We start from the raw sequence: 16,004 nt of genomic DNA, 5'->3' as shown, positions 1-16,004 counted from the left end.
ATTCTTATACCTTTATATTTACAGACTTATAGTTAAACATAATCATTAGATTTACTCCTGGTATACAGTACTATTTTTTTACAAATAACATATTAAATTAATGTAATGCCACACCGTTCACTCATATCTCACTATCAGGCACTGCAAACACTACACACACATTGTTTCACAACACTTCACTCACTACACACACTCACACACACACACACACACACACACACACACACACACACACACACACACACACGCACTGGTGATCTCTGGGCCATTCCTGTACCGCAACTTCCCATTTGCTATCCTGAAAAACTGAGTCAGCATCCCTCCATAATGAGTGAGATGTTGAGCTCAGAAAGAGGAAGAGGTGTTAGTATTGTGCTATGCATAGCTTGGGTGTCAGTATTTCTAGAAAGGAAAAAAGAAGGAAAAATCATAAAGTGAAGGTTTTATGTGGAATGTTGGATGTTTTAAAATCATTATTATTATTATAATATTTATTACAACATTTTTTATCAAACCCCTGCTCTGTTTTATGTAAGTAATCCTTCAATGTATAAAATGTATTGCATAACAGATACTTTTTAGCTGCCTTTTTAAATAAGTGTATTTTTCCAATTTCTTTACTCTCTTTTGGTAATTTATTTTATAGTTTTGTTCCTTGGTAGAAAATGCTGTTTTGAGTTTTATGTTTATTTTTTCTTGGTAAATGTAAGTTGCGTCTATCTCTTGTTGCATGGTCATGGACAGAGCTGTTTGTGCAGTAATTACCAATGTTATTTTTGATGTGTACAACTGACTGGTAAAGGTATTCACATGGAGCGTTTAAAATCGCCAACGTTTTGAACAGATCTTTACAATGAGCTCGACTAGTCTTTTTAGCTATTATTCTTATGGCTTTTTCCTGGAGTGCACGTGTCTCTATGGACTGTCTGCGCGATGTTGAGCTATTTCCGTGGCCAGCAAGATCCACAGATCTGACCCGATAGAACATGTGTGGGACCAGTTCGGACATCATCTTCGTCACGGTGTTGATATTCGGGGTATAATGCACCAGTTACAACAGTTGGGGCCAGACTGCTTCAGAAGATACAACTGCTTAATAATACCTTTCCGTCCGAACTAGCCCATGCACCCAGGCCAGAGGGGTGCAAAGTCATACTGATAAGCGGCTTCATATAGCTAAGTTCTTTGTCAATGTGACTCGAATTTGTAATCACTGAAATAACATCGGATACCCTCTGAACCCGTAAAGTTTCATTTTGTTTCCCCCTAGCCTTCTGGATGCTTCACACTTTTTTAGCAAGTAGTATATGTGTGGGAGATAGAAATACATTGCTTAATCCTTCCTGAATGTGCCTTCTCTGAATTTTAGATCCACATCTATCAACATCTACATATATTGTCTGAAAGCTAGTGTGTGGAGGTTCCCCTTTCCTATTCAAACTGTGCGCCGGAAGAACGATTGTTGGTAAGCCTTCGAGTGGGCTCCAGTCGCTCTAACTTTAGCGTCTTGGTCACTTTGCGAGACATACGTTGGAGGAAGCAATGTATTGGTTGACTCTTCTAGGAACGTAATCTCTTGGAATTTTAACAGCGAAACCATGCCGTGATGCACACTGCCTCTTTTGTAGCGTCTGCCACCGTAGTTGGACGAGTATCTTCATGACGCTTTCACACTTATGAAACGAACCCGTGCCGAAATGTGTTGCTCTTCTTTGGATCCTCTGCATTGCATCTATCAATTATATCTGCTAAGAGTACAAGACTGACGAGAAATACTCTAGTATCCGTTTAAGGAGGATTTTGTAAGCCACTTCCTTCGTGGGTGGTCAACATTCCTTGATGATTCTTGCAATTAATCTCAGTCTCACATCAGCCTCTCCTACGATTACTTTTACGCGGCCGTTCCACTTTCAGTCATTCTACGCCGAGATGACAAAAGTCGTGGACAGCAATATGCGCATATAGAAATGACGATAGTGCCGCTTACACAAGGTATAAAAGGGCAGGGTATTGGCGGAACTGTCATTTGTACTCAGGTGATTCGTGTGAAAAGATTTACGACATAATTATGCCCGCTCGGGGGGAATCAACAGATTTTGAGCGCGGAAAGGTAGCCCATGCTAGACGCTTGGGACATTCCATTTCAGAAATCGTTAGGGAATTCAATATTCCGAGGTTCACAGTGTCAAGAATGTGCCGAGGATACCAAACTTCATGCGTTATCACTCATCACGGACAATGAAGTGGCCGATGGCCTTCATTTATCGACCGAGAGCAGCGGCGTTTGCGTAGAGTTCTGCTAACAGACAAGCAACAGTGTGTGAAACAGCCGCAGAAATCAATGTGTGACATACGACGAACGTACTTGTGATCATATCGGTTGGATCCCAGAATACTGGTAGTTCGTGGTCTGGTCAGATTAGTCCCGATTTCAGTTGGTAGAAGCTGACGGTAGGGTTCGAGTGTGGCGCAGACCTCACAATGACGAAGACCCAAGCTGTCATATGGCACTGTGCAAGCAGATGGTGACTCCATAATGGTTCAAATGGTTCTGAGCACTATGGGACTTAACTTCTCAGGTCATCAGTCCCCTAGAACTTAGAACTACTTAAACCTAACTAACCTAAGGACATCACGCACATCCATACCCGAGGCAGGATTCGAACCTGCGACCGTAGCGGTCGCGCAGCTCCAGACTGTAGCGTCCGGCCGGCACTCCATAATGGCTTGCACTGTGTTGACATGTAATGGACTAGGTCGTCTGGTCTAAATGGACCGATTATTGAGTGGAAACGGTTTTGTTCGGCTACTTGGAGACGATTTGCAGCCATCGATGAACTTCATGTTCCCAAACAATAATCTCATGTAACCGGGTCACAACTGTTCGCGATTGGTTTGAAAAACATTCTGAACAGTTCGAGCAAATGATTGGGCCACCCAGATAGCACGACATGAATCCCATCTAACATTTATGGGACATAATCGAGATGTCAGTTCATGTTCAGCATACTGCACCGACAACACTTTCGTAATTATGGACGGCATAGAGGCAGCATGGCTCAATATTTCCTCAGGGATCTTCTAACGACTTGTTGAGTCCATGTCATATCGAGCTGCTGCACTATGCCGGGTGAAAGGAGGTCCGACACCGTATTAGGAGGTATACAATGACTTTTTTCACTTCAGTGCATACCCATACTCACTGATATTCAATGGATGTGACTGCTTCCAAAAATGTTCAAATGTTCAAATGCGTGTGAAAATCTTATGGGACTTAACTACTAAGGTCATGAGTCCCTAAGCCTACACACTACTTAACCTAAATTATCCTAAGAACAAACACACACACACTCATGCCCGAGGGAGAACTCGAATCTCCACCGGGACCAGCCGCACAGTCCATGACTGCAGCGCCTTATAAGGTTCGAGGTTCGAGTCTTCCCTCGGGCATGGGTGTGTGTTTGTCCTTAGGATAATTTAGGTTAAGTAATGTGTAAGATTAGGGACTGGTGACCTTAGCAGTTAAGTTCCATAAGATTTCACACACATTTGAACATTTTTGCAGCGCCTTAGACCGCTCGGCTAATCACGCGCGGACGACTGCTTCCAATGTTCGTTCGACAATCGTGTAATCTTACAATAGTGGGCCTTTCCACCCATATATTCTCAATACATAACATTTGTTTATGCCGAGGGTCAATTTTCGTCCACTGCATCAATAGTCGATTCTCTGCAGATCTTCCTGCATTTAGCTAAAATTTTATAGTGTTGCGACTTCTCTGTATACAGAAGATCAGCCTCATGGTGCATCCAGTATTATGTACTAGGTATTTGTAATCATAGCGATTAGACAGAAATATGGAAACACAAAAAACTCAACACATTGCCATGCCTAATAGGATGTTGGAAATCTTGGCAATCAAACCAGCTTCCGTCATCTCTGAATGGATAAATACAGGTCCTGTATGGTTTTCAGAGGAATCTTGTAACATTTTTCCTACAAAATAGTGACAGATTCGGGTATCGATGATGGAGGTGGACAGCGATCACGTACCTTTCTCTCTAAAATAGATCTCAAAGGCTCAATAAATTTGAGATCTGGTCACTGGCGGCCAGTGAAGGGGCGACAGTTCATCCTCGTGCTTACAAAACCCGTTCTGGGCTGTGCGAGCTGTATGAACAGTGGGACCTGCGGTCTTGGAACACAGCATTACCATTGAGGAACGATCGATGTACCATGGGATGGACCTAATCATGGGATGGACCTAATCAATCTTGAGATCATATAATTCTTGATACACTACTGCCCATTAAAATTGCTACACCAAGAAGAAATGCAGATGATAACGGGTATTCAGTGGACAAATATATTATACTAGAACTGACATGTGATTACATTTTCACGCAATTTGGCTGCATAGATCCTGAGAAATCAGTACCCAGAACAACCACCTCTGGCCGTAATAACGGCCTTGATACGCCTGGGCATTGAGTCAAACAAAGCTTGATGGCGTGTACAGGTACAGCTGCCCATGCAGCTTCAACACGATACCACAGTTCATCAAGAGTAGTGACTGGCGTATTGTGACGAGCCAGTTGGTCGGCCACCATTGACCAGACGTTTTCAATTGGTGAGAGGTCTGGAGAATGTGCTGGCCAGGACAGCAGTCGAACATTTTCTGTATCCAGAAATACCCGTACAGGACCTGCAACATGCGGTCGTGCATTATCCTGCTGAAACGTAGGGTTTCCAGGGATCGAATGAAGGGTAGAGCCACGGGTCGTAACACATCTGAAATGTAACGTCCACTGTTCGAAGTTCCGTCAATGCAAAAAAGACGTGACCGAGACGTGTAACCAATGGCACCCAGTACCATCACGCCGGGTGATACGCCAGTATGGCGATGACGAATACACGCTTCCTATGTGCGTTCACCGCGATGTCGCCAAACACGCATGCGACCATCATGATGCTGTAAACAGAACCTCGATTCATCCGAAAAATGACGTTTTGCCAATTGTGCACCCAGGTTCGTCGTAAGTACAACATCGCAGGCGCTCCTGTCTGTGATGCAGCGTCAAGGGTAACCGCAGACACGGTCTCTGAGCTGATAGTCCATGCTGCTGCAAACGTCGTAGAACTGTTGGTGCAGGTGGTTGTTGTCTTGCAAATGTCCCCATCTGTTGACTCAGGGATCGAGACGTGGCTGCACGATCCGTTACAGCCATGCGGATAAGATGCCTGTCATCTCGACTGCTAGTGATACGCGGCAGTTGGAATCCAGCACGGCGTTCCGTATTACCCTCCTGAACCCACCGATTCCATATTCTGCTAACAGTAATTGGATCTCGACCAACGCGAGCAGCAGTGTCGCGATACGATACACCGCAATCGCGATAGGCTACAATCCGACCTTTATCAAAGTCGGAAACGTGATGGTACGCATATCTCCTCTTTACACGAGGCATCACAGCAACGTTTCACCAGGCAACGCCGGTCAACTTCTGTTTGTGTATGAGAAATCGGTTGGAAGCTTTCCTCATGTCAGCACGTTGTAGGTGTCGCCACCGGCGTCAGCCTTGTGTGAATGCTCTGAAAAGCTAATCATTTGCATATCACAGCATCTTGTTCCTGTCGGTTAAATTTCTCGTCTGTAGCACTTCATCTTCGTGGTGTAGCAATTTTAATGGCCAGTAGTGTAGTAATGCCACGTTGCAAAATAACCATGTACCCCATGGCATACTCTTGGGACGTAAACTCAGCCAGAAGTTTGAAACAGTGTGAAATAATATTGATCAGACCAAATGAATTTCTTCCATTGGTCCATAGCCCAGGTCTTACGGTTTCGGTACCAAGTTTCCATTTTACCGTCATTTGCATCAGTGATGATTGGTTTTAGAATTCTAGCTCGCCTTGCACTTCCCTATTTATGGAACTCCCTTCGTGACGTTTTGGTGCTGACAGGGTTTGCGAGTGCGAAATTCAGTTCTGCAGTGACTTCTGCAACTTTCGTCCTCTTACTTTGCGTCACAATCCTTTTCAATGACCGTCTGTCACACACTTTCGTGCGGATTGTGACTTAGTGGATGATGCTTTTCCGCCTTGCCTGTATGCCGTATAAATCTTCGATTAGGTGCCTCTTGAAACACAAATCTCTACTCCCTTAGTCCAGGAAGTACCCATCAGTTTGCTCACGTCGGAATTCACTTAGCTCCGACATAATGAACTCTCAACTGCACAGAAGACTGTTCTGACCACGCCCGAGCCTTCAATGTATCGAGAACGTTGCACAGGTGCCGTTAGTGGTCAAATACAACAACGCAGCCTACAGGCTTGGGTAGGATCTACATTTATATTCAAGCATGCTTCTCTCTCGATGTTTCCATATTTTTGTCCAACCCCTGTATATTAACGCTTTCTTTTTCCGATCTGCAATTATTAGGTCTCAAATTCTTTCCTCTCTCAAATCAGAACGTAATTTGGTTCAAATGGCTCTGAGCACTATGGGACAACTTCGGAGGTCATCAGTCCCCTAGAACTTAGAACTACTTAAGCCTAACTAGCCTAAGGACATCACACACATTCATGCCCGAGGCAGGATTCGAACCTGCGACCGTTGCGGTCGCGCGGTTCCAGACTGTAACGCCTAGAACCGCTCGGTCATCCCGGCCGGCAGAACGTAATTTATTTTGCCTTTGAAGGGATTTCTCTCTCCTAAAGAACCCACAGGTGCGCCCCGGATGTACCTGTTGTTGGGTCGTTCTTGCATCGTGCGCTCTCTGAATTTTAATGGTAAACCTCTGTGTGTAGCTAAACGCTTTAGCAGCAGTATCTGCGAGTGAAGAAGGATGAGCGTCGTCGGCCGTTGTGGCCGAGCGGTTCTAGGCGCTTCAATCCGGAACCGCGCGACTACTACGGTCGCAGGTTCGAATCCTGCCTCGGGCATGGATGTGTGTGATGTCCTTAGGTTAGTTAGGTTTAAGTAGTTCTAAATCCTAGGGGACTGATGACCTCAGATGTTAAGTCCCATAGTGCTCGGAGCCATTTGAACCATCTTTTGGATGACCGTCCCAGTGACGCTGTCACCCGCACAACTTTGCTTTGAATTTTATCTATCTCCACTATGAATACTGATTCCTAGACTGACAATCAAACGAATCGCCTGTTGGCTTTCATCCCGAGATCTTTGGCCGATGTTTGTTTAACGATTATCTGATGTTGCATCACCACGAATGGCGTTGTCAAATATTCATCCTCCACTGCTGGCGCCAGACTCTGGAGAACGAGTCTTTGATAATGTCGACCACTCGTGCTGGTGAAACGTAAAAAAAAATACTGAACAAACATGGACCGAAGATCCTGAGGCGAGAACCAAAGGCAGTACGTCAACAAGTGGGCACGGAAGTCTCAAGGATTTTGTAATGTCTGTGTGTTGCAGTCGGACATCGTGCACCAGTCGGTGTACGAGCTGGTGCACTCGGAGGACCGGGAGGAGCTGCAGCGGCAGCTGATGTGGAACTCGTTCCTGCCGCCCGAGTCGGCCAGCATGGCGCTGCAGGACGCGCTCGCCGCTGACAACTGCCACCTGCTCGAGCGCAGCTTCACCGTCCGCTTCCGCTGCCTGCTCGACAACACCTCCGGCTTCCTGGTGAGCCAGCGGCCACACACCGCTACTGCTCTCTTCAACCTGCTCTATTTTACGCTTACAGGACAATGTTGCATGCATTTTAAAACTTTCTCATGACGCGAACCTGGTGTACCATCACAACCAGACTTTTCATGTGAAGGCAGACTTCAGCACGTATTTTGATTGATGCCCATACATGTTCAAAATTCCCAGGCGCGCTCCGAATGCACTGACAATCACTCACAATGGGTTCCAGAAATTCATCGACACAATCAGACCAAAGCTCTCAAATACCCCCACAAAAAAGTCCAACTTGTTCATGATCACAGGACAAGTCATTCATTAAACATGGTGTCCGACTAACCAAGGAAAATTGGGGTTTAACGTCGCTTGGTGCTCGACTATTGCAGGTACAAACGAAATGGGCGAATAGAGGACAAAAACAAGCAAATAATCCTAACAAACATAGGTGTCGCCGCGTGGTCTGAGGCTCCATGTCACGGATTGCGCTGCCCCTCCCGCCGGAGGTTCGAGTCCTCCCTCGGGCATGGGTGTGTGTGTTGTTTTTAGCATAAGTTAGTTTAAGGGGGATAGGACGTCAAATGGACCGACATGGAGCAGGAGAGGCACCACAGGACATTTTAATTTCCACTGTCTATACTTTTACAAGTAAATTCATAAAACTTTGTCAGCATGACCAGGAAGGATTCAGGATTCACACTCGTAGCGGAAGTTCAAAAACATAACAAAATAATTTTTTTTACATGTGAAATTTCAACATTTTTTCACTTACTATTGGCTGCATTTGTTGCTATAGGTACACTTTTCTTCATAAGTAAGAGAGAATGATGAATTTTGCACAGCATACAAATCATACTACAGGTGTCTGAAACTCTAGAATCTATTTAATTTATGAAAAAATTAATGAGTTGTTACGTTTTAAACTTTATGTTTAGAAAAAAATGAAATTTTGTAGTTAATTATCTCAATTTTTACCAGAGTTTTTAATAGATTTGGAAAATTCTAGAGTTTCATACACTTGTAAGTATGGTTTGTATGCTGTGCAAAATCCATCAAAGAATTTCTCTTACTTGTGAAGAAAAATGTACCTATAGTCACAAATGCGGCCAACAGTAAGTGAAAAAATGATGAAATTTCATATCTAAAAAAAATTTTTGTTATGTTTTTGCATTTCCAGTGCTATGAGTGTGAATCCTAAATCCTTCCTGCTAATGTTGACAAAGTTTTATGAATTTATTTGTGAAAGTATAGACAGTAGAAAATAAAATGTCCTGTGGTGCCTCTCCTGCTCCAAGTCGGCCACTTTGACGACCTACCCCCTTAAGTAGTGTGTAAGTTCAGGGACCGATGACCTCAGCAGTTTGGTCCCTTAGGAATTCACATACACATACACACACACAGAGGTCCGAAAACCAATGATTTCGCTGGTACGACGTACTACAACTGAGTACGTGAACACCTTGAAACAGTTCCAGAGGACTGAGTCTGGAGATGTGCACTTGAGGACAAGCACACTACAATAAGTGTTGCACATGGCCACCTTTCACGTGACTTCAGCACGTCTCTTGATTGATGCCCATACATGATCAAAACTCCGGGCGTGCTCCGAATGCTCTGATAACCACTCACAATGAGTTCCAGAAATTCATCGATTCAATCAGCAGAACTGGAATAGACCAAAGCTCTTAAAAAAATGGAAACGAGCGTATGGCATCGCTGGCCGGGAGGACCCTATTTGGGGAAGTTCGGCCGCCAAGCGCAAGTCTTACTTCATTCGACGGCACATTGGGCGACTTTCGCTCCGCTGATGAGGATGAAATGATGATGAGGACAACACAACACCCAGTTCCCGAGCAGAGAATATCTCCAACCCAGCCGGGAATCGAACCCGGGCCCGCTTGCATGGGAGGCGAGCACGTTACCACCCAGCTAAGCAGGCGGACACCATAGCTCTTAAATACCCCACACAAAAATATCCAACGTGTTCAACTCGGAGGCCAAGGCCACGGTATTGGCAAGCGACGATTGATGCACTTGTTGTCGAAACGCTATTTACCAGTTCTTAAGTATCTGAAATGACAATAAAATGAAACGAGGACAGTTTATCACTTTGTAATTTACGCTTCACTTCTGCTGTTTCAAAGTAAACGTAACCTTACACACTGACAGTTTTGTAACATTGGCATTAGCATTGGGGATATAATTAGTTTCCAGATCCTTATTTACCAGTGCTATTTGCCTATTTTATTCTTATCTTCTCCTAAACTGTATACAGGGTGTCCCAGATACGTAGCGACAGTCTTCGAAGGGCTGTAGAGGGAGTCTTAAGGAACAAATCGAAGATAGGAGCCGGCCGCGATGGTCTAGCGGTTCTAGGCGCTCAGTCCGGAGCCGCGCGACTGCTACGGTCGCAGGTTCGAATCTTGCCTCGGGCATGGATGTGTGTGATGTCTTTAGGTTAGTTAGGTTTAAGTAGTTCTAAGTTCTAGGGGACTTATGACCTCAGCAGTTGAGTCCCATAGTGCTCAGAGCCATTTTTGAAGATAAGGAACCCGTGTCCGGAAACGTTATCCAATGACGCTACAGAGTATCGAGGTTATCGCCGGCGGCCACCCATTCGGCAGCAAAAGTGACTTTATACGCTGACGGATCTTAGGCGGAACATCTCGCAATTTAGTTTGTTATCCAGTGATCGTCATTAATTGCCATGATCGCCAGTGAAGAAGATGGAGCTAGCTGCTGCATAGAAATGACTTGTCTCCTATGACTGCAATGCTCGGTTGCTTCGGTGGATGACAGCTCCGGACACTTGTACTTACCCTCGATTTGTTGCTCAAGACACCCACTATAACCCCTCGAAGTTTGTCGCAACATTTATGGGACACCCTGTGTACGAACATACAAATGCTGATCGCTACTGAATACTTTTCTGCGTACTGCAGTGAAACACAATTTTTTAAAATAATTATCCGATTTGAGATGATTGTAGCTTCTAAATGAATGAAGAAGGGAACTTGCATCAAATTTTAACTTGCACGCAGGACTACAAAGTTTTAATTTTCATAAAACCAGCCGATTTTATAAGAGTATAGCTTTCACATACAACCTGGGAATCCTTCTTAAAAATACGTTTAGGATCAATGTCTTCATTACTTTTCACAAACAAATCTTGTGAAAATCTACTGAGCGTGTGTTTTAAAGCACTGTAATTCCTGCATTTATTGTCCGTATAAGGTTGAGAATGTGGACCTTCCTCGAGATCTCAACGTCTACCTACCATTTTATACAAGAGTTGAAAGTTAGCACAAGTATTCTTGTAAAAAGTGTATTGTATTTTATTGCATTTAAGTGTCACCCTTCTACATGTAAATTAAGAATTGCTCTGCTCCGAAACATTATTTGTTATATTATTCCATTCCTGACCCGAATCTGTAACAACTGTGAGTGCATCAACTTCAAGTAAAAAAGCTTCGGAATTATATGCTATAGTTAACTGCAAGTCATCAATGAATACCAGGAAATAAAGTGGCACGAGTATGAAACCTTGAGAATCACTCACCCGCTACGGTAACCCAGACGGATGTAGGCTCATTTCCTGTTACATGGTATTGTAAGGCAACATTCTGTTCCCTACTGCTGACATAGGCTGAAACCACCGGAGTGCTTCAACGCTAATTCTAATACAATGATACTGTAGTTTGTTTGACAGTATATAATAATCCGAATGATCGTAAAACATTTCTTAAGTCACAACGGGTAACCGATGGAACTCGGTTTTCGTCAATGCTAACTGATTAGCCATTCCTGAAGCCAAACTGCGCTTCTGCCAATACGTTCTGTGGGAAAAGGTCTTAAGTTTTGATAGAGGACTGCAGCACCATTTCCCCTTTCAATTATCGAACAAACGAAAGGATTGCTGACATAGTGTTTAGTGTATCTGGGATTGTAAGACAGTTAAGATCCTTAGACGCCAGAAAGGCATCTGGCCCAGACGGTATCCCCGTAAGATTTTATGTTGACTATGCTACAAATATAGCACCATTCTTATCCGTCATCTATCAGAGATAATTGGAACGGCGGAAAGTTCCACGGGACTGGAAGAAGGCCCAGGTCATAGCAATCTATAAAAAGGGTAGAAAATCGAATGCACATAATTACCGGCCAATTTCACTGACATCGATTTGTTGTAGAATCATGGAACATATCTTGTGTTCAGACATAATGACCTTTCTAGACTCTGAGAAGCTCATCTGCAAAACCAGCACGGTTTTAGGAAACAGCGGTCATGCGAGACACAGCTGGCCCTCTTTGTGCACGATATACAACAGGCTCTAGATACCGGCTCCCAGGTTGATGCCATATTTCTCGACTTTCGAAAGGCGTTCGACTCAGTTCTGCACTGTCGCTTGCTACAAAAAGTGCGCGCTTACGGTCTATCCAATGACATATGCGGCTGGATAGAAAGTTTTCTAACAGACAGGGAGCAGTATGTCGTCCTGAACGGGGTAACTTCAACAAAAACAAGAGTAACTTCAGGTGTGCCCCAGGGCAGCGTAATAGGTCCTCTGCTTTATACGATTTACATAAACGATCTGGTTGATGGTATTGACAGCGGCCTTAGTCTGTTTGCCGATGATTCTGTAGTCTACAGGAAAGTAGTATCACACGAAAGTTGTGAACAAATCAATGAGGATTTGCAGAAAATAAATGCGTGGTGTAATGACTGGCAGTTATCTCTCAATATTAGTAAGTGTAACCTACTGCGTATAACAAGGCGAAAATCCCCATTAATGTACGAGTACAAAATAAATAATCAGTCTTTGGAAGCGGTAACATCAGTGAAGTATCTGGGTGTGACTATTCGAAATGATCTCAAATAGAATGATCAGATTACACAAGTAACGGGTAAGTCGAACTCTAGATTGCGGTTTATTGGTAGAATCCTGAAGCGATGCAGTCCTTCAACAAAGGAAATAGCTTACAATACGTTAGTTCGTCCAGTCTTAGAGTATTATTCGTCTGTATGGGACCCTTACCAGTTGGGTCTGATTCAAGAGATTGAGAAGGTCCAAAGAAGAGCGGCAAGATTCGTGACTGGTTCATTTAGCCATCGCGAGAGCGTTACAAATCTCATAGAAATTTTGAAGTGGGACACACTTGCAGATAGACGACGCGCTAAATTCCATAATCCAATCTTCAAGGAGGATGTAGAGCATATATTATTACCACCAACTTTTAAATCGCGTAATGATCATCATTCAAAAATAGGGGAAATAAGAGCTCGTACTGAGGCGTTCAGACAGTCGTTTTTCCCTCGCGCGATCCGCGAGTGGAACAGAGGGGGAGGGAAATATAATTTTGGCGCGAATTGTGCCCTCCGCGACACACCGCTTGGTGCCTAGCGGAGTATATATGTAGATGTAGATGTAGATGTAGAAGTTTTGGTGTGAGCAGATCTAACTTTTCTAAGTGTGTTCTTCGTCTATACTAAAGTACACTGCTGTACAAACTTAAGGACGAAAGTAGATTTTTCATGATGTGTCACTGTCAAATGCCATAGCTCGAGGGAACTTGGACCATATGTAGAAAGATCTGCTACGATATAGTACAGAAGGTAACTGGAAGAAGTACGTGTGGAGACGAACAAAAATGACACTTTTGTTCAAAGACAATAAAACAATGAAGTCGCCGCGATTCATTGTGGTCCTCTGGACATTACTAAAGGCGAGGCGTGGTTCTTCATTGGGTGTGTGATCATCACAGACGGCAATGCATGGTCTGTAGTGTGCTTCTCTGCTGGCCACCAGCTTCGTAAGGCGTCATTTCGGTAGGGTGTTCCATCACTGCACCAGAGCCGTTGACAACTGATGGATGACCCATTGTGCATGTGTACGTACTGCAGTACGTCTACCCAACCCATCCCACTCGTGCTCGATGGGATTTAATTCGTGGGAACGGGCTCGCCAGTCCATTCGGCAAATATCCTCTCATTCCAAGAGCTCCTCCCCCGCGCTGTTGGATACTGTCGCGCATTTTCATCCATAAAAGTGAAGTAAGGGGTGAGTGCCCTTGGGTAGATGCACATGGGAAAGGAGTAGTGTCACAATAACACTGACCGGTGAGAGTACCATGTTCAAAGATCTGGAGGTCACTACGCCCATTCAACATTGTGCCTCTCAGACCATAACACCTGGACCAACAAAGCATTTAAATTCGACAAAGTTCCAGGGTGCATTACGTATTCCCACCCCTCGCCATATGAGGGTAGGTCCAGAATCTACTCATACTCAATCCGCTCTCATCCGAGAAGGGCACATGATCCCACTCCTAGTTTGTCCAGTCCCTACCCTCTTGGCACCATGGCAAACGTTGCCTCTGATGTGCGGGTGTCAACGGAACACAACGTTCTGGTCGTCGGGAGAAGGAACCGCCCACACGCAGTCGCCTGATTACATAGATTAGTGAAACCATTTTTTATTACAGGAAAGCTAACTGAAATTGTCAACAATCACTTAATGCTGCTCCTGGTGACCATTTACGGGAATTGAAAAGTAGCAATCTTTGCGGTCTATTTCGGTGCTTCACACTTCAGTGAGAAGACTGTCATTAGAGACGGTGACATAGTTGAATAAGGACTGGGGAAGCCCGTTGAAGGAGACATCCCCATCACCAATTGGACGACTGAGGATGTAAATCAGAATGCTCTCTGTAAGCCCATCTTTATACAAGATACTTCGGCTGTTCAGTATAAAATATCAAATCGAAACTCCTTCATCCGTCTAAATTTCCAGTTTTATTTTATTTGTGCAACCAGGTTAAAAGCTTACCGAAGTTAAGCGCTGTCGGGCTGGGCTAGCACTTGGGTGGGTGACCATCCGGTCTGCCGAGCGCTGTTGGCAAGCGGTGTGCACTCAGCCCTTGTGAGCCAAAGTGAGGAGCTTCTTGATTGATAAGTAGCGGTTCCGCTCTCGTAAACTGACATACGGCCGGGAGAGCGGTGTGCTAACCACACGCCCCACCATATCCGCATCCAGGCCTGTGGGCTGAGGATGACACGGCGGCCGGTCGGTACCGCTGGGCCTTCATGGCCTGTACGGGCGGAGTTTTATTTATTTATTTTATTTATTTACTCGTCAAGTTCCGTAGGACCAAATTGAGGAGCAAATCTCCAAGGTCATGGATCGTGTCAGTACATGAAATACAACATAAACGTAAAAACAGATAAAAATAAATGTTCATGAACCTTAAAAAAGTCAATCTATAAGTTTAAGTAAACGCTATCAGCAATACAATAAAAATCAGCTAATTTTTCAACGAACTCCTCGACAGAATAGAAGGAGTGATCCATGAGAAAACTCTTCAGTTTCGATTTGAAAGCGCGTAGATTACTGCTAAGATTTTTGAATTCGAGTGGCAGCTTGTTGAAAATGGATGCAGCAGTATACTGCACAACTTTTTGCACAAGAGTTAAGGAAGTCCGATCCAAATGCAGGTTTGATTTCTGCCGAGTATTAACCTAGTGAAAGTTGCTTATTCTTGTGAATAAACTAATAATGGTAACAAGAAACGACAATAAGGAATATACGTATTGAGAAACCAATGTCAAAATACCCGGACTCGTGAACAGATGTCGACAAGAGGTTCGTGAACTAACACCACTTATTGCCCGAACTGCCCGTTTCTGAGCCAAAAATATTCTTTTAGAATGAGAAGAGCTACCCCAAAATATAATACCATACGGCAAAGCGAATGAAAATAAGCAAAGTAGACTAACTTTCGTGTCGAACGATCACTCACTTCTGATACCGTTCGAATAGCAAAAATAGCAGTATTAAGTCTTTGAACAAGATCCTGAACGTGGGCTTTCCACGACAGCTTACTATCTGTCTGAACATCTAGAAATTTGAACTATTCAGTTCCACTAATCATATGCCCGTTCTGTGAAATTAAAATGTCAGGTTTTGTTGAATTGTGTGTGTGAGTCTTCCTGTGATTTGGCGTTAGTTTATTTTCTACAAGCCATGAAATGAGGTCATGTACTGCTAGGGTGACCAGATGCAATTGTTTAAAAAGGTGGACAAACAGCTTCAAAAAGGAGGACAAAAGAAGAAAAAAGAGGACACATCAAAAGGGTCAACTGCAGGTGAGGATATCACCCTTCAGCTTTGGACAAGTCACGTGACTGCCGGGAATTACCGGTAAAACTAGTACTTAATTGTTACTGATGGTCAGGTGGTGGTTAAATGAGCAATATAAAAAAATTAAAAACATTGATTGTGGTGACAGTGTGGCGTCAACTGTTTTGCTACGTCAACCACACGGAATTGTTTACAAAGCGAAAAACGTAAGACCATT

At 44.0% G+C, this 16,004-nt stretch overlaps 1 protein-coding gene across 1 annotated transcript in view; it reads left to right on the top strand.

The window, feature by feature from the left end:
* LOC126249454 (circadian locomoter output cycles protein kaput-like) overlaps nucleotides 1-16,004 on the top strand; it is an 830,365-nt gene that overhangs the window by 770,916 nt on the left and 43,445 nt on the right. Inside the window, exon 5 of the mRNA XM_049951107.1 lies at nucleotides 7,440-7,649. Coding sequence (XP_049807064.1) covers nucleotides 7,440-7,649 — 210 coding nt within the window. The remainder of the gene's footprint in view (nucleotides 1-7,439; nucleotides 7,650-16,004) is intronic.

This window comes from Schistocerca nitens, chromosome 3, assembly GCF_023898315.1.
Source record: "Schistocerca nitens isolate TAMUIC-IGC-003100 chromosome 3, iqSchNite1.1, whole genome shotgun sequence".
NCBI classification, from domain to species: Eukaryota; Metazoa; Arthropoda; class Insecta; order Orthoptera; family Acrididae; genus Schistocerca; species Schistocerca nitens.
The sequence above is the reverse complement of the archived record's forward strand: the minus strand, read 5'-3'. Positions and strand labels throughout refer to the sequence as shown.